Source organism: Vombatus ursinus, unplaced genomic scaffold (genome assembly GCF_900497805.2).
Source record: "Vombatus ursinus unplaced genomic scaffold, bare-nosed wombat genome assembly UNPS02014810.1, whole genome shotgun sequence".
Lineage (NCBI taxonomy): Eukaryota > Metazoa > Chordata > Mammalia > Diprotodontia > Vombatidae > Vombatus > Vombatus ursinus.
Genome location: NW_020954588.1, coordinates 49,468,796 through 49,487,584, shown reverse-complemented (window position 1 = coordinate 49,487,584; position 18,789 = coordinate 49,468,796). Strand labels below are relative to the sequence as shown.

The window sequence follows — 18,789 nt, the reverse complement described above, 5'->3', positions numbered from 1 at the left end:
GGTGTGTGAGTATGTACACGTGTGTGAACACATGTGTGCACTGTGCACAGAAGTGTGCACACATGTGTGAGGGTGTGCACATGTGCATAGGGGTGTGAGTGTGTGCATATGTGTGCGTGCACATGTGGGAGTGTGTGTGCACATGTGCATAGGGGTGTGTGAGTGAGAGTGCCTGCAGCTGGTCAGAGGATCAAGAACAGAAGGGGGCCTTGGGTCGCCAGCCCTGGGGGCCCAGGGAGGTGCCTTGCTGGGGTCCCTCAGGAAGCTGGGGTGCCCTCTGACCTGGGCTGCCTCTGGCTGCCTGCTGTACCAACGGTCCATTGGGTTGTGCCCGGCTGGCTCCGCAAAGACAGTCTCGGTGAAGAAGAATAAGGAGCCCACAGCACCTGTGTCCTGAGGCAGCCCAGACGGTGGGGGTGGAGTGGCCAGCGGGCGTGGGCGTGAGGTTGGGCCGGGTCTCCTAGAGCCCTGGGCAGTGAGGACCTTTGCTCACACTTGGACACCACCCAGGGGCCCTCGGTAACCTGAAGCTGTGTGAGTGTCCTCTCTGTGGCGCCCCAAAGCCATAGCTGTCTGGACCGTGCTTTGAAGCCCCCTTGAAGACAACCGCGTTTTCCCTCGGGCACTCACTTTTCTCCAAGGTGTACGTACATCTCCAAATCCTTCACCTCCTCCTAGGCACAGGCCAATCACATGATCCTAGAGTTGGAGCAGACAGTCTAGACCAATGGTGGGGAACCTGTGGCCTCGAGGCCACATGGGGCTTTCTCGGTCCTCAAGCCCGGCCCTTTGACAGAATCCAGACTTCACAGAAAAATCCCCTTCATAAAAGGATTTGTTCTGTAAAACTGGACTACGTCAAAAGGCTGTACCCGAGGACCTAGAGGGCCCCATGTGGCCTCGAGACTGCAGGTTCCCCATCCCTGGTCTAGGTCAGCCTGTACCCAAACAGGCATTCTCTCCACAAAGTCCTGGCTGCCGTCAGCCTGGGTTGTCCCATGATTCCTTTTCTCTCGACCTACTCCTGAGCTGCCAAATAGAACAGGAGATCACCCTCATGCTGCCATATCTCTCTGCTCAGAAAAATAAACCAACTCCTTTTGGACGAAGCTTCTTTTCAGGCTCTTTTGATCTGGTTATGGAATTTGATTTCTGTCTTTTAAATTTCTATGCAGAATTATTGTTGCTGATGCCTGTCCGTTCCTCCATTCATTTCCCATTTTTTGGCATCAAAACTTGCTTAAATAGGTCAGTGTTGGAGTTGTTTCATTGTACACTGTGCTTTTTTCATTTCTATCCTTTTCTCCATTCGGTGGCTTGCTTCTACATTTGCGTGTGGACTGTTGATTGGCTCCCACATCAGTAATGTGTTCTTTTGTGTCTGTTAAAATAGGATGCATTTGCTAGGAAGTGCCCAGGCACAACACATTTGTAAATGTCTCTTCTTTCCTCTCCTTGGTCTGCCGCAATTGAGCGGGCACTGAGGTGCCCTGCTGATTGTTTACTGGGAAAGGAAGAACTGTGCAAACAAGTTAGGGCAGTAAATCATTCATACAGTCAATCAAGCCTGGCTTGGGGGTATGGCAGTTGGTTTTGGGAACAAAGTGGGATGCTGGAGAACCTTTCTTACTCCTAATTCTAGTGCTTTCTCTCTGTTAATTATTTTCTGTTGATCCTGCGTAGAGCTAGTTTAGAGGTATTTATTTGCTGTCGCTCCTGTTAGATGGTAAGCTCCCCAAAGGCAAGGACTGTCTTGCCTCTTTTTGTATCCTCAGTGACTGGCACACAGTTGGTGCTTAATCAGTGTTCATCGGCTGGCTGCTTGATTTTGTGTAATGTCATTCCCCGTGCCAGTGCCTTCCCGTTCTGAGGCTTCTGAATAGACAAGTCTTTTCCCACCTTCATTCCTTATTCCTGAAAGGCGTTGTTCACTAGCCTTTTGATGAAAAGCATTGAGTATCAAAATATGTGCTTTAATGAAGGCATATTAATAAAGTGTTGCTTTCAAAACTACCCCGTTTGTTTGTACTTCCTTCTCTCTCCTGTGCATTTAAAAAATGTTTTAATTTGGTGTTGCTATTACAACCTTCACCTCTCACTGCAAACTGAGACAGGAAAAAAAACCAAACCCAAAGCCAAAACCTTTGTAACAGATGAGATCCCAAGCAAAACAACTCTATGCAGTGGCCGTGGTCACAGATGCCCGTCCCTGTTACCTGTCTGTCAGGAGGTGAGTAATGTGTCACCAAAGAGTCGCCGGAGATGTGGTGCCTCGTTGCATTTATGCAGGGTCTTAAATCTTTCATAGTTGTTTTTCTTTCTCTCTCATATTCTCTTTTTTTTGGCAAGGCAATCAGTTAAGTGACTTGCCTAGGGTCACACAGCAGTGAGTATCATGTGTCTGGGGCCAGATTTGAACTCAGGTCCTCCTGACTCCAGGGCCGGTGCTCTGTCCACTGCACCACCTAACTGCCCCCATAGTTGTTTTTCTTTTCAGTGTTGTTATCTTTGTAGAAACTACTCTCCTGGTTCTCTCTCCTTACTCCCACCTGCTGCCCACAAGGCAGAGACAAGCCAGCCAAGCTGAAGCTGCAGGACCACCTGAAGGAGAGGTGGGAGGCAGTAGGTTTCAGGAAAATCGGACCACCACCACCCTCCCGACCCCAACCTTCCCTCGGACCCTGATGGAGACACTCCAGGTGCTGAACTGAAATGCTCTGGGAATAGCATTGCTTCCAGCATGCTGCCCCAGCCGTCATCTTAGGAAGCAAATCCTGGGGAGATGCAGCTGGGTCCGGCTGGTGCTCCAGCCCCTGAAGACCCAGAAAGGAAAATTCTTGCTGCTAAAGTTCTTGGCCTTGTCAAATGCTTTAACATCAAGAAGCTGATGTGATTCTGTCAGTAGAAATGACATTAAGGAAAAGGCATTATTACTATCTGCTTTGCTGCTGCCCCGCCTAGGGACCATGGGACTTTCTGTCTAATGTGCAGCTGAAACCTTCCACAGCTGTTTTCTCCCCCATTAGAGTGGGAGCTCCGACTTTTTTGTGTCCCCAGTGTTTAGTACAGGGCTTTGTACACAGTAAGTGCTTAATAAATGCCTCATTCTTTCATTCATTTCTCACTTTGGTCTGCATCAGTTCATGCTACCCAGGATTCTTTGAAATGGTCTCTTGTCATTTCTTAGAGCACAATAATATTTCATGACATTCTTATATTGTGGTTGGGTTGGCCTTTCCCCAGTTGGTGATGCCCTGAGATCCTAGTTGTTTGCTTTCAGGATCACGTAGGTTATTTGGCTTGGCTCATATTCCTTCTAGTAACATAAGTCCCTGGAGACCCTCTGCAGATGTTAGGATTCTGAAGGGAGACTTGTTTATCCCCCTGTCAGAATGTTAGCACTGCAGCGTCATACAGGCCCTTCTAACAACTCAAATGAATTTACCTTTCCAGGTTTCTCGTGGATCTTGTGTTTGTATTTCAAAGTTGCTACTGATCTCTGATCTTTTCAGTAGGAATGCTTGAACGTCCCATATTCCATTAAAGTTGCATTTTATTTTTCTCCTATGTGATTACACTCAGCATTGCAGGTGAAATTAGTCTTAGTTTGCCTTTTGGAATGTGGCATTCCAAGATCTCCTCTTATTTATCACAGAAACTGTCAGATAGTGTGTGATTTTGATTGGTTCCTTGGTACTTGAGCTATTCCTTTCTAGTGGATTGCAGTATTTTTTTTTTCTGTGATGTAGGCGATCTTGAGTTTTGCTAGGACATTACTGTGATTTTTCTTTTTGGGGTTTCTGGAAGTGATTGGTAGATTCTTTATATCTTCACTTTGCCTTAATTTTTCATTTATGATTTCTTAAAATGCAGTGCCTATTAAAATATCATTTCATGGAATCCAATAATTCTTTTTTTTTTTTGGCTAGGCAATGGGGTTAAGTGACTTGCCCAGGGTCACACAGCTAGTAAGTGTTATGTGTCTGAGGCCGGATTTGAACTCAGGTCCTCCTGAATCTAAGGCCGGAGCTTATCCACTGCACCACCTAGCTGCCCTAATAATTCTTAAATTATTTCTCCTTGCCCTGTTTTCCCAGTCAACTATTTTTTATCTATTTTACATTTTCTTCTATTTTTTCAATCTTTTTATTTTGTTCTAACATTTCTTGCTGTCTCATGGAGTAAAACTGATTTCTTTGGTCTAGTCTAGTTTTAAGGGAGTCTTTTACTTTACTAAGCATTATCACTTGTTCTGTTAATCTGTTTATCCTCCTTCTAGTTCCTTCTTCTAGAGCTGGCGCTGCATTTTTTATCTCTTGCTTCATTTCTGCTAGGTGTTCATGGAGTTACTTGCTTCTTTTTCAGGATATCCAGATCTATAATAATGCTTTTTTATTATTAGTGCTTTCTTTATCTCATCTCTCCAAATTTAGTTCTGGAATGAGGCCTCCTTTCTTGCTGTGCTTTTGGATGGGATGGTCTCCCCTGCTTGGTCTGGCTCTGGGACCCTTGGATTCCTTCCCTGAGCCTCACCCTGGATCTTTAAGATTCAGAGTGGTTAGTGTGTTGGATACAAAGTCAAGAAGTCCTGAATTCAAATCTGGTTTCAGAGACTTCCTAGCAAAGTGACTCTGGGCAAATCACTTTACTTCTTTCTGCCTCAAAAACATGGATGATAATAGCACTGACTTCTCGGGTTATTGTGAGGGGAAAATTGAGATTATATTTGTAGAGTGCTTAGCACAGGGCTGGCACATAGTAAGTATTAAATAAATATTGTTTCTTCTCTCCCTCCCCAGCACTTTGTTCTAGGGACCTTGGAGTCCCTGGGCCTCCACCATCCCTGTGTGAGCACTGCAGCTCTGCTTTATGGTCTGCTTCTCCCAGGGCTTCCAAGGTACAAAGTTTTCTGATACCCTTGGATCTTTGGGGGACAGGAGGGGCAAACTATACTTTTGCTGCCTGTGTGGGGCTGCTGTTGATGTCAGCCCTCTTTCCCTTTGCCTGGGTCTTCTGGCCAATTTTTTATGCAGTTACGGAAGAAGTCACTGTAGCTTCTCATTGGATTTTTTGATTATTTTTTGGTCTGGTGCAAATTTCAGGTTTTTTCTGGAGTAGGGTATGTGGAAACTGGGTAGTTAGTCTTGTTTAGACAGCTATCTTGGCTGGAAGTCTGAACATATTCTTTAATTCTTTATAATGAAGGCATACTTTTAGCACATTGTACCTTTGATGAACAGACCATTTCTTGAACTTTAGTCTTGATTATAGCCAACTGATTTTCTTTAAAAAATAATTTCAGTTTCTAATTCTATCCCTTCGTCCAGCCACTCCCCTGCCCACTGAGAAGGCAAGAAAAATGATAGCCATTATGTATGTGACATCATGTGAGATATTTTTGCATTAACCAAAATAAAGTAAAAAACAGTAAGTTTCAATCTACACTCAAAGTCCCTAAGTTCTCTTTTTGAGGGAGGGTAGCATTCTTCATCATGAGTCCTTTGGAATTGTCTTGCATAATTGCATTGATTAGAGTAGCTGTGTCTTTCACAGTTGATCATCGATATAATATTGATGTTACTGTATACAATGTTCTTCTGGTTCTGCTGACTTCACTTTGCATGAGTTTATATGAGTCTTCCCAGGTTTTTCTTGAAACCTTCCTGCATGTCACTTCATATAGAACAATACTATTCCATCACAATCATACACCACAACTTGTGCAGCCATTTCCCAGTTGATAGGTATCCCCTCACTTTCCAATTCTTTGCTACTACAAAAAGAGTTGCTATAAGTATTTTTGTTCAAATAGGTCTTTTTCTTCTTTTTTTGTTCTCTTTGGGGTACCAGCCCAGTAGCAGGGTCAGAGGGTATGCATGGTTTTATAGCCCTTTGGCCATAGTTCCAAATTGTTCTCCTGAATGGTTGGATCAGTTCACAATTCCACCAGCAGTGCAATAGTGTCCCTATTTTTCCACTCCCTACTCCCACTCCCAGCATTTGTCATTTTCCTTTTCTGTCATGTTAGGCAATCTGATATAGGAGTGAGGTGGTACCTCAGAGTTGTTTTAATTTGCATTTCTCTAATTATGAGTGATTTAGAGCATTTTTTATGTGACTATCAATAGCTTTGATCTCTTCTTCTGAAAAGTGCCCATTTATATACTTTGACCGCTTGTCAATTGGGGAATGGCTGTTGTTTTTATAAATTTGGCTCAGTTCCCCTATATACTTGAGAAATGAGGCCTTTATCAGAGAAACTTGCTGTGAAATTTCCCGTTTCCTGCTTTCCTTCTAATTTCAGCTGTATTGGTTTTGCTTGTGCAAAGCCTTTTAAATTTAATGTGCTCAAAATGATCTATTTTACCTCCTATGATCTTCTCTATCTCTTGTTTGGTCATGAATTCTTCCCTTATCCATAGATCTGACGGGTAAAAATTTCCATGCTACCCTAATTTGCTTTTGATGTCACCCTTTATATCTAAATCATGTACCCATTTTGAGTTTATCGTGGTGTACAAGATGTTGGTCTATGCCTAGTTTCTGCTCGACTGCTTTCCAGTTTTCCCACCAGTTTTTGTTGAATAATGAGTTCTTGCCCCAAAAGTTTGTTTCTTAGGGTTTATCTACAGTGGGTTACTATGGTCATTTACCTCTGTATGTTATGTGCCTAATCTGTTCCATAGATGAATCTATTTTTTTTAGCCAGTACCAGATTGTTTTGATGATTACTGCTTTGTGGTATAGTTTGACATCTGTTACTGCGAGGCCACCTTCCTTTACTTTACATTGATTCCTTTGGTATTCTTGACTCATTAAAGATGGGAAACTGACTCAATTAGGTTTCATCTGGGGGAGGTCAGACATTCTTAGTCAGCCCAATATTTGGACTGTCTATGCACATGGTCTTTACTGTCCCAAAATAAAACTGTATCAAAATTACTGCTTGTCCCAAGGAACTAATAGAACACTGGCCTCTGGACTGAGTGCCTCAGTGTTTTGGGCACTTTTCTAAGATGATCAGTTCTAGGACAGTTGCAGACCTGCTCTGATAGAAGGAGTCTTCCCACTGGGGCTTCCCAATACCAATGAAATCAAGATTATGACAAAAAAGATGGTAATGAATCATGATTCTTTATGCCTGGTTATTTTCGTGCAGTGCTTAATATACAACTATGAACAGTCAGGCATTTGATAAAGACTTTTTGATGGTAATGATTACTAGATTTGAATGAATTTTTCTCTTTTTTTTCTAGTTGATTTCTTAGGGGTGAAAAGTAAGTGATCTACTTCAAGTCTTAAGATGTCCTTGAAGATATTCCTGGAAGATGGTTTTGTATGTGCACCAAGGGGATTATCCCTATTAAAAAATGTGGAGATTCCATTTGAAGAAAATGGCTTAGAACTGAGCAGATACTTTCCCAGGGTTTTCCAGCACCTGAGCAGGAAGAATGGCTTTACCAGACTCTGTAACAGTAAAAAGTCACTAACGGGTAATTATCTCTTTGGATTTCTTTGGGAAATTGTATACTTGCTAATTAGAAACTTTCAATTTTACTTATTCTTTTAATTTTCTGTTATATGTTTTTATTTATTATTTTAAAAAAACATATTTGAGAAAGAAAGAGAATTCAATTGTGGAAGAACTTTTCAGTTTCATGTGCATTCTTTTTTATGATCTTTGTATATTGAAATATTGGTGCTTGTTAAATTTGGGGAAAAAAAAGAAAATCTATTACTGTAACCCTTTGGTTACTTGGTTTGTGTCCCTGAGGCGGTTTTGTGAAAGATCACCTGGGTCCATCGTAATTTTGTGCTCAGAAGGAAGCTTGTGCCTCCATGTAGGGAGAGAAAACTCCATGGGATGATATCTCAGCTAAGCTGGGTGACTGGTGGGTGACTCCCAGAGAACACATGTGCCCTCATGCTGAAAAAAGGACAGGGCCAACTAGATAATATTAAATCCATCAGATGGAGTCCTGGACAAAATTAAAATAACAGAAGGGCAGTGAGGCAGGGGCAGAGGCAGCATCCCCAGCCCCTCTCAGCTCTCAGCTCCCGGGGTAGCAGCCCACAGTAACAAGCAGGGCCCCATCCCTCCCCGTCTGCCCATCTGGCCCTTGCTTCTCTTGCTCCCAAGTATGAGAATTGCAGCTGCCAAGGTTGTGGTGCTGCTGCGAGGGGGGCCGCTTTCCCCTTCTTCCTTCCTGTCTGCTGCTAAGAGCTCCTCCAAAACCCTGCCTGGAGGCCGGTCCTGGTCTTCTGTTAGCTTGCTCTCTTCCCAGGCTGGTCATCCAAAGCCTGGCCAGGACCTGGGCTGTGAAGAAGGAACTTAGTTCAGGCATCACAGAGGCTTTAGGCGTTGGGTGTGTGTTCAGGTATTTTGTTGGGACCACGGAAACTGGACCCGAACGTGAAGCGGGGCTCCTTGTTGTTGTATACAGTGTCCTGTGTAAAGAGGGTCTGTGCACACCTGTGGACTGGCAGGGACTGTCTGGCCTTTTTGTGTTCCCAGGGCTTGCCACAGTACCTGGCACAGAGGAAGTGCTTAATAAATGTTTAGTGATTGACCAACTGTTATCTAGTGTGTGCTCATCATGGAGAATACAAGACAGGCAAACAGCCCCTGCCTCCAGGAACTCCCATTCTAATGGAGGAGATGGCCTGCCAACAGCCAAGTAGGCACAAGATATCGGCAGGGCAAATGCAAGCAGTCTTGGGGGGAAGGCAGTGGGATTCTGGGGGGTCCTCCCCATGCCTTAGGAAGGCCGCTTTGGCAGATGAGTGGAAGATGGATCAGAGGGAGGAAAGATGAGTCCGAGAGAGCAGCCTGAAGGCTTTTCCAGTAGTGAAAGCCTACACCTTCACGTGTAGGTGGTGTGGTGGCTGTGTGCGAGGAGGGGAGAGTACAGATAATAGAGATGTGGCCTTGTCCACATCAGACATGTGGGCTACGTGAAAGAGAACTTGATGATGGCACCTTCCCTGGGAGCTGCGGCTGCTGGTGGGTTTTTTGGAGAAAGACAGTGACTTCAGTTTCAGATATAATGAGCTTAAAATGTCTGTGTTTGAGTTGTCCAGGGGGTATTTGGAGATGTAAGACTGAAGGTCAAGAAAATGGTTAGGGCTGGATAAAGAGATCCTAGAATCATTTACATCAAGATGATAGTTGAACTCATGGGAGCTGATGATATCACCAACTGAGACAGTATAGAGGGAGAAGGAAAAGGGGTCCCAGGACAGAGCCTTGGGGGACACCCGTGGTCAATGGGCATGATTTAGATAAAGAACATGCAAAAGAGCCTGAAACAGTCAGATAGATAGGACAAGAAACAGGAGAGACCCTGAGACGAGGGAGGATTAAGGAGAAAAGGATGGTTAAGAGAAGTCAAAGATGATGAACGAGAGAAGGCCATTAGATCTGGCAATTAAGAGATCACTGGGAGGTAGTCAAGATAGTAGCTAGGTGGCACAGTGGATGGAGAGCCAGGCCTGGAGTCAGGAAGACCTGAGTTCAAATCTGGCCTCAGACACTTAATAGTTGTGTGACCCTGGGCAAGTCACTCAACCCTGTTTGCCTCAGTTTCCCTATCTGTAAAAATGAGCCGGAGAAGAAAATGACAAACCACTCCAGTATCTTTGCCAAGAAAACCTCAAATGGGGTCAAAAAGAGTCAGACACGACTGAAAAATGATTCAACAACAACAATATGGTAGAGTAGCAGGAAGTAATATAGCTCAATTTCGCTACCCAACCTCCTCCACAAAGATCTATGATGAATTCTGATCAAGAAACCCAGGAAAAAGTCACAGTGAGTTGTTTTTCCAATCCATGGAGACTTAGGGAGTCAGAGAAGTATGTGGACACCGGGGACAGGGTCATGCCATATGAGAGAGCTGAGACAGGGCTCTGTGGCTGGAAGAGATCCCAGGGGATCCCTGACCTAGCCCAGGGTGCTGGACCGGTGCCATTTACACAGTTGTGGGTCAGAGTGAGGGAAGGGATCTGCACGAAGGGTCTGTGGAAAGAAGTGTTTGCTAGTAGGCCCTGCCTGTTTATTGAGCAGGGAACGAAAACAGCTTTTACAGTGGAGGGGGAGAAAGTGGAGGTAAGAGGGAATGAGCGAATCTTACTGTCGTCAGATTTGGCTTAACGAGGGAATAAAATACACACTCAGCTGGGTTTGGAGATCTGTGTTACCCTACAGGAAAACAGGGGGGAAGGGGACAAGAGTGGGGGGGCGATAGAAGGGAGGGGGTAATCAGAAGCAAGCACTTCTGAGGAGGAACAGGGTCAAAGGAGAGAATAGAACAAATGGGGGCAGGACAGGATGGAGGGAAATAGAGTCAGCCATTCACAGCACGACTGTTATGGAAGTGTTTGGCATGTCTACACACGTATAACCTGTATCTAATTGCTTGTCTTCTCAATGAGGGTGGGTGGGGAGGGAGGGAGGGAGAGAATTTGGAACTCAAAGCTTTAAAAATGAATGTTAGAAATTGTTTTTACATGCAACTGGGAAAAAAGATATACAGGCAATGGGGTATAGAAACCTATCCTGTCCTGCAGGAAAATAGAAGGGGAAGGGGATAAGGGAAGGGGGTGGTAGTGATAGAAGGAGGGCAGATTGGGGGAAGGGGTGTTCAGAATGCACGCCATCTTGGGGTTGGGGGAGGGGAGAGATGGGGAGAAAATTTGGAACTCAAAATCCTGTGGAAGTGAAAGTTGGAAACTAAAAATAAATAAATTAATTTTTAAAATGGTACAGAACCAATCTTGATTATTTCAAAAGCAAGAGTTAAAAAGAGAAAAAGAAATAAAAATGGTTTAAAAAACCGGTTGAGAACTGTAGAAGAAAAAATGGGAAAGGAAATGAGAACTATAGAAGAACGACATGAGAAGGAAATTAACAGCTGGGAGTAAAAGTCAGGTACAAAACCTTACTTGAGATAATAACTCCCTGAAAATTAGAATTGTCCAAATAGAAGCTCATGATTCCATGACACATTAAGAAATATTAAAACAAAGTCAAAAGACTGAAAAAAAATAGAAGAAAACATGAGGCAGTTTATAGCAGAATCACTGACCTAGAACAGATTGAGAAGGGAGATAATTTAAGAATCATTGGATGAGGGGCATCGAGGGGGCACAGTGGGTAGAGCACCGGCCCTAGAGTCAGGAGGACCTGAGTTCAGACACTTGACATTTACTAGCCGCGTGACCCTGGACAAGTCACTTAACCCTAATTCCTTGCCCCGCCCCCCCCAAATCATTGGATGACCTGAAAGCCCTGATCAAAAAAAAAGAGCTAGACATCGTATTTCAAGAAATCATAAAAGAAAACTGCCCAGATCTCTTAGAATCAGGTGGAATAAGAAGGAGGATAGATGAAGGGAGGGATTACTCAGAAACAAAACAAACTCTTAAAGAGAAGTCAGGAAAAAGGAAAAGAAAAATATAAGAGAAAAGTATGGCGGCAAATACTCGATTAGGGATCATAGCTGGTAATGGAATGAAGCCACCTATCAAACAGAAGAGTGTGGCAGACCAGATCAGAAACTAGAATCCAATAATATATTGTCCATAGAAAACATAATTAAAACCAAAAGATACACACTTCAGCTAAAGTTAAAAAAAAAAGGCAAGGATAACAATCGTGATCTCAGACAAAACACCACCAAAAATAGACCTAAACAAGGAAACTACATTTTGCTTAATGGCATTATAATCAGTGAATTAATATCAGTACTAAACAGATATACACCAAATGCATAGTATTAAATTTTTAAAGGCAAAGTTAAATGGATTATAGGGAAAAATCGACAATAAGACTGTAATAGTGGGGGACCTCAATTTACCACTCTGAGACATAGATAAATCTAACCAAAAACATTTTAAAAATAAAGGACCTGAATGAATTTTAGAAAAGTTAGATATGATAAACCTTTGGTAATTAAATGAGTACAGAAAGGAGTATATCTATTTCTCAGCTGTACATGGCATCTTTACAAAACCTGACCATGTATTTGAGCATAAAAACCTCAAAAATAAGTGCAGAAAAGCAGAAATATTAAATGCATGTTTTGCCAACTATAATGCAATAAAAATTACATTATAAAGGACTTTTGAAATAAAGAAAAAACATTGATTGGAAACAATCCTAAAGAATAGGTGGGTTAAATCATAGAACAGATCATAGAAGAAATTAATAATTTCATTAAAGATGATAACAATGAGACAACATGCCAAAATTTTGAGGACTTAGGGGGAAAAATCATTGGTAACTTTGGAGAGCAGTTTTAGTTGAATGAGCCTGACAGAATATAGAGAATTAAGAATGTGAGAGTTTGTTTATAACGAGACTCTTTCTTGCTCTTCCTGAAAGCGTCCCATTTAGGGGAATCTTTCTTTTAAGTAAGTTTTTATTTCTGTTTTCTGTTTCTTATATCACATAGTTATCCCAATTATCTTTCCCTCTTCCCCTCCTAGAGCACCATCCCAAATAACAAAAATGGGGCCAGCTTGTGCTGTAAAGTGAAATAGAGGAGTTTTAATTTTCTTTTATTTTTTAGCTACTAGAGTAGAGGAATCAAGCGGTCAGATCTCTGCTCAAAGAGAGTTGCTTTGGCAGCAGCATGCAGGATAGACTTGAGACAAGGAGACCGACGCACAGCCTCATTAGGAGGCTGAGTAATTGAGGTGAGAGGAGGTGAGGGCCTGCACTAAGACGCCAGCTAGATGTGCGTGGAGATAGTGTGCTGTGAGGAAATGGCGGTAGACGTGGCCGGCTTTGGGAGCTCCTTGAATTTGTGCAGTGAGGAATGAGGAGGCCACGGGAGTCAGCATCATCTAGTGTCTTTGACAGAAGCGGGGAAGTCTGCAAGGGGGAAGATAATGAGCTCTCTTGGATATGTGGCATTAGGGATGTACTTGGGGACCTAAAATCTGAAGTATACGAGAGGCGATTGGTGATGCTGGACTGAAGCTCAAGAGAGATGTCGGGGCTGGACGTATCTGAATTTATTAGTGCTTCTTGCCTTATCTCTTATGGACATTTAGCCAGGTACTTCCTCTTCCTCTCCTTCCTCTTCTTATCTTTAAGAGATCATTTCTATATGTCTGGGCTGGTACCGTAGTCTCTACTTTCGGATTAATAGCTGTTGATCTTTGCTCTTTGAAAAAACATATTATATTCCTGCTCTGCAAAGTCAGCCCAAGAGACTCTATGTTTAACCCTCAATTGATCTTTGGTTAATGAGCAACCAGCCTGTGGAAAATGGCGGTCTGAGGCTACCCCTGTGCATATGGACTTAGCTGGGGGAAAAGCTGAGGTGGCATCAAACCCGTTTCCTCATCCTACATGTACCAATCAGTATTTTCCTGCCTTTATGTGGAAGTCTTTTACTCCTGTGTATAAAAGCAATGCATGGTTATCAGGGCTGGGTGCACTCCAACTGTTTGCTTCCTTGGTGTGCTAATAAAATACTTTTACCTTTCTTTTTCCCGAGTTTGCCTCATTGACCAGAGTGAGACCCAAGTCAAGATTTCTTTTAACATTGCTTTGGGTAAGAGGTTGGGATGGATGACGTTTAAGATCCTGCAAAATTCTAATATTTTACTTAAAAGAAACTATCTTGAAACAATAAAAAATATCCCTTTGCCTAGGAGCAGTGTAATTCTAAGTATATAAGGCAGCACTGCTTTTGGCTAGGGTTTTGATTTGCTCATTCCTTTTATAACTTTATTTTTCTTGATTTCTTTTTGCAACATGACTTATATGGAGATATGTTTTTCATGATTTCCCATGTATAATTGATATCACATGCTTGCCTTCTCAGTGAGTGGGAGAGGCACAGGAGGGAGGAAGAGAATTCAAAACCTGAAATTAGAAAATGAATGTTAAAAATAAAATTTTAAAAATACAGCAGTAGGCAATGCTAGAGAGATCTGTTTCATAAAATCATGCTATGAATATCATACATTGCTGGGACTAGAATTTTGGGCTTTTATCTCCTAGCACTGTGTTTTCTCTTGCTCTCATTCCCTTTTTCATAGAATCAAAGAACAGTAAAGCCCTCTTGGTTTTCTTCCTTCCAACTCTCTTTTCTTCTCCTTTTTTTTTTTTTTTTTTTGGGCTAGGCAATGAGATTAAGTGACTTGCCCAAAGTCACACAGCTAGTAAGTGTTATGTGTCTGAGGTCGGATTTGAACTCAGGTCCTCCTGAATCTAGGGCCAGTGCTCTATCCACTGTGCCACCTAGCTGCCCCTGTCTTCTCCTTTTTAAAAAAATTTTTTTTATTCATTTCAAATTCAAATACATAAAGACAAAAAAAGAACACTGTTTACTTTTTTTGAAAAATATGTATTACTCATTGTTTTCAAAGCTACTCTTTCTATACATTTTCTTTTATTCTCTGCTGTGCACTTATATTTTTTCCCTCCCTCTGATTTGCTAATTTCTAATTATTTTTTCTAGTTATTAAAATAATGCTTCTCCTTTCCAATACATTGTTACTTTGTTAACCTAGGTCAAAACACTAAATATATTATGACAATTAAAAGGGTTTGAGAGACATAATTTCCGGGTAATTTAATCATCCTAGTAATAAGGCCAGCACACGTATTAATAAAAGGATGGTTATTTGGCCACCTCTCTTAGACCAAAGACAATCATGTCAGCTGGGCTCAGGACTGATATGTTCTTTCTTATTATTATTAATTTGTTTTTAGTTTTCAACATTCACTTCCATGAGATTTTGAGTTTCAAATTTTCTCCCCCTCCTTCCCTGCCTCCCTCCCAAGATGGCGCATAATCTGATATAGGCTCTCTATATATACATTCCTATTAAATATATTTGGACATTGGTCATGTTGTAAAGAACAATTAGAACCAATAGGAGGAACCACAAGAAAGAAGAAACAAAACAGAAGAGAAAAAAAAAAAAGAGCAAATAGTATGCTTCAATCCACATTCAAACTCCGTAGTTCTTTCTCTGGATGTGGATAGCATTTTCTACCATGAGACTTTTGGAGATGTGCTAAGGCCTGTGAGACCAGCAGACCTGGTGACTGATACCTACTGACACTGACCCAGGGAACTCCCAGCCTGTAAGTTGCAGGGATTGTACGTTGGTAAAGGAAGCTCGTTCCTTAGCTTCCTATACCAGTGAAATTATAGAGTCAGTCAAAAATAAAAATAAAAAAAAATAAAGTTTCAAAATTGCTTTCCTCATAACAAACCCTGTGAGGTTTCTTAGCCATATTTTACAGGTGAGTAAACTGAGGCTTTGAAAGGTTAATGGGCTTGGGCATGGTTGCACTGGTCAGTGAACATGTAGGTCCCTGAACTCTAAGCCCAGGGCTGTTCCTACTCCTCCACGTTATGTGACATTGTAAGCTGAACTGTGCAGTGTTTTGATTATTGATGGTGGTGCTTCTGAGGCCATTTGGATAGGTTTCCAGGACTTTCTTTTTTCAGAATGATCAATGGAAAATTGAATCTTGGAATGAATTTTCAATATTCACAAATTCATATAATACTTTGATCCTTCTGCAAAATTTTGTATTGTTTCATGTATTTAAAAACATTCTCATATAATAGGAAACTCTCAGGAAGGGGAGACAATAAGTGATAAGAGGGACAAATGTAAAAGCAAAAGATGTCAGTGAAACCTGATTTAAAAAGCCAAATGCAAAGACAAAGCCTGGATGGCAAAGAAGACATCCAACTGAACTCCCATCTTCACCCTCCCCCCCAAGCTCCTCCCAGCAAGTCTAGAACATGTGTCCGTCTCAATACTGTTGAGGAAATCCAAGAAAAAGCCAAGCATGTTACCTTTTCAGCCAAAGTAGGCACCAGGAGACAGACAGAAAGGTCTGTAGACACTGGGGACAGGGTTTGGTCAGGAGCACCCTGAGGGGTACCAAGAGAGAGGCTGAGCTCCAAGGAGGAAGAAGCTCCCAGGTCCATACCAGGACACCCAGAACTCCTACAGGAAGGTGGGAAGAGGTGCCAGCTGGCAGCTTTGTCCCCTGCTACCCAGTCCCAAGTTACGGATCCAGGGTGGACTGAGGAGGGCACCTGTGCCCAAGGGTGCTAGGAGCAGATCCCAGGAGCAGAGCAGGGTCTCACCTTTGAAACCTGCAGAGGAGTGACTCGCTCAGGAATCCCACCCCAAAGGGAAGCCTGTGGTTCTGTCACTGTGGATGAATGAGCAGGACTTTGTAGCTCATTCATAGGGGAGGCAGAGCTCAGACCAGGGGCAGTGATCAGACTTTGCCTGTGGGAACACTGGAGGCATGCAGGTGCTCAGCCTGAGCTGTCCCTGAGAGCCCAGAATGACACAAGGCTCAATTCCCCAAGAAAGTAGCAATATGATCAACCCAGACCTCTCTCCAGCAATATGCGGAATCTTGTTCTAACATCGAGTCTGGAGTCAGAAATCAAGATGAAAGAATGAGTTAACCAAAAAAAAAAAAAGAAGAAGAATCTGACCACAGAAAGTTATGGTGAAAGGATGCTCAAGAACAAACCCAGAAGAGAATGACTCCAAAACATTTACCTGCGAAGCCTCTGAGAAAAATGCAGGTGGACACAAATACAACTAGAATTTCAACAAGAGATGAAGAATTAAAAATGTTTCTATAAATACAATGAATCAGTCCACTAAACATTTATTAAGCACCTACTATGTTCCAGGCACTGTTCTGGGGATACAGAGAGAGGCAAAAGACAGTCCCTGCCCTCAAGGAGCTTTCAGTCTCATGGTGGAAGGCAGTAAGCAGGCCAATGTATACCAACAAGCTCTACAAAGCATAGATAAACAATTAAAAGTGGAGTTAGGAGCAGTTGGGAAAGGCTTCCAGCAGAAGGTGAGATTTTAGTGGGGACTTGAAAAAGCCAGAGGGGTTGGTAGTTGGAGCGGAGGAGGGGGAGTGTTTCAGGCGTGAGGGGCAGCCAGAGAGAATGCCAGAACAGCCAGGAGGCCAGGACTGGGGAGGGGGGGGCAGGTTATGAAGGGCTTTGAATGTCAAACAGAGCAGCTACTACAGTGGTCCAGGCATCAGGTGATGAGGGTCTGCACCAGGATGGGGGCAGTGTCAGAGGAGAGAAGGAGGGGTATTTGAGAGATGCTGCAAAGGTGAAATCACAAGCCTTGGCGACAACTTGGATGTGGGGCGTGAGAGACAGTGAAGAGTCCAGGACGATTCCTCGGTTGGAAGCCTGAGGGTGGGTGCTGCTGCCCTCTGCAGTGATAGGGAAGGTAGACGAGGGGGGAGGAATTGGGGGAAAGATAATGATGTCTACTGGACATCCTGTTCAAGATATCTGAAGTTTTTGGGGCAGGATGGGTAGGTTTGGGAATCATCATCGTAGAGATGGTAATTAAATCCATGGGAGCTAATGAGATCACCAAATGAAGTTGTGTAGAGGGACTAGAGAAGTGGGCCTAGGATCGAGCCCCATGGGACACGTAGAGGGTGTGACCTAGATGAGGATCTAGCAAAGGAGAGTGAGAAGGAGAGGTCACATAGGGAAGAGGAGAAGTAGGCAAGAGATGTCCTGTAAACCTGGAGAGAAGGGAGTAACAAGGAGGAGAGGGGGATCAGCTTCGTCACAGGCTACAGAGGGGTCAAGAAGGATGAGGACTGAGAGAAGGCCATTGGATTTGGCCGTTGAGAGCTCATTGATAACTTTGGAGAAAGCTATTTTATTGGAATGATGAGGTAAAAAACTGGATTGTAGGGGGTTAAGAGAGTGAGAAGAGGGAAGGTAGAGGCCTTCCCTATTGTAGGTGACCTCCAGGAGTTTAGCTGTAAAGGACAGAAGACTTACAGTTAGCAGGGGTAGAAGGCTCAAGTGAGACATGGGCATGTTTGTGTCAGTGAAGAAGGAGCCAGTAGAAAGGGAGAAATTGAAAATAAGTGAAAGAGGGGGAATGACAGAGGGAGCAGTCTGTTGGAGGAGATGGTATGGAATGGGATCACTTGTGCAGACAGAGGTTTGCCTTAGTAAGGAGTACGGCCACCTCTTCGTGTGAGGCAGAGGTGAAGGAGATAATGGTAGAAGGCCCCAAAGTGGTAGGAGATGAAAAAGGGGAGAAGAGAGAGCTCACAGTGAATGGCCTCAATTTTTTCTGCTCAGAGGGTAGGGGCAGGGGGACCCATAGGAGGTTTGAGGAGAGATGAGAAGGTTGGAAGAGCAGATGAGGATCAGGATAGTGAGTTGATAAGGGAGGTATATAGTAGGATTGCCTAACAGCAGTGAGGGCCTATTTGAGATTGTGTAAGAAATTTGTAGTGGCCCCAAAGTGGTTACGTGATTTTCTCTACCTTTGTTCAGCAGTGTATATGTAGGAGGGAAGGTGATGGATGGTGGGGGAGATCCAAGGCTGAGGCTTGACTGGATGCAATTGGTGAAATGATAAGGGGACCAGAAACTTGAGAGAACAGTGTAGAGCTGAACTAGTTTACAAAGAGTCAAGATGGAGATGAGGAGAGACAGTGGCTGGTGCAGGGGTGATGACGTGGTGAAGAACTGAGCAAGGGATTTGAGGTCATAGTGTGGATGAAGAGTAGGGCTTGGTAAGGGAAGGCAGAGGGAGAGGTGGAAAGCCAATCGATTATGATATGCTAAGGGGATTTCAGAGTTCTTGAGCATGGAGGTGGTGCATTTGTGGGTGATGACAAGATCAAAGACTATCTGTATATGGCTTCAAGGTGGGGTGGAGGTGTAGCTCATGAGAAGTGACTAGGATGAGGAACCAAATGGGTCAGGGCGATGGAGG

General features: G+C 43.3%; 1 protein-coding gene across 3 annotated transcripts in view; it reads left to right on the top strand.

Moving 5' to 3' along the window:
* PASK (PAS domain containing serine/threonine kinase) overlaps nt 1-18,789 on the top strand; it is a 59,946-nt gene that overhangs the window by 3,418 nt on the left and 37,739 nt on the right. For 2 of the 3 annotated variants that reach the window (XM_027875817.1, XM_027875816.1), the window contains exon 2: nt 7,257-7,493. In XM_027875817.1, coding sequence (XP_027731618.1) covers nt 7,304-7,493 — 190 coding nt within the window. In that variant the 5' untranslated portion in view covers nt 7,257-7,303. Of the gene's footprint in view, nt 1-7,256; nt 7,494-18,789 lie in introns of those variants that run through there. The other variant, XM_027875819.1, reaches the window with a different exon arrangement.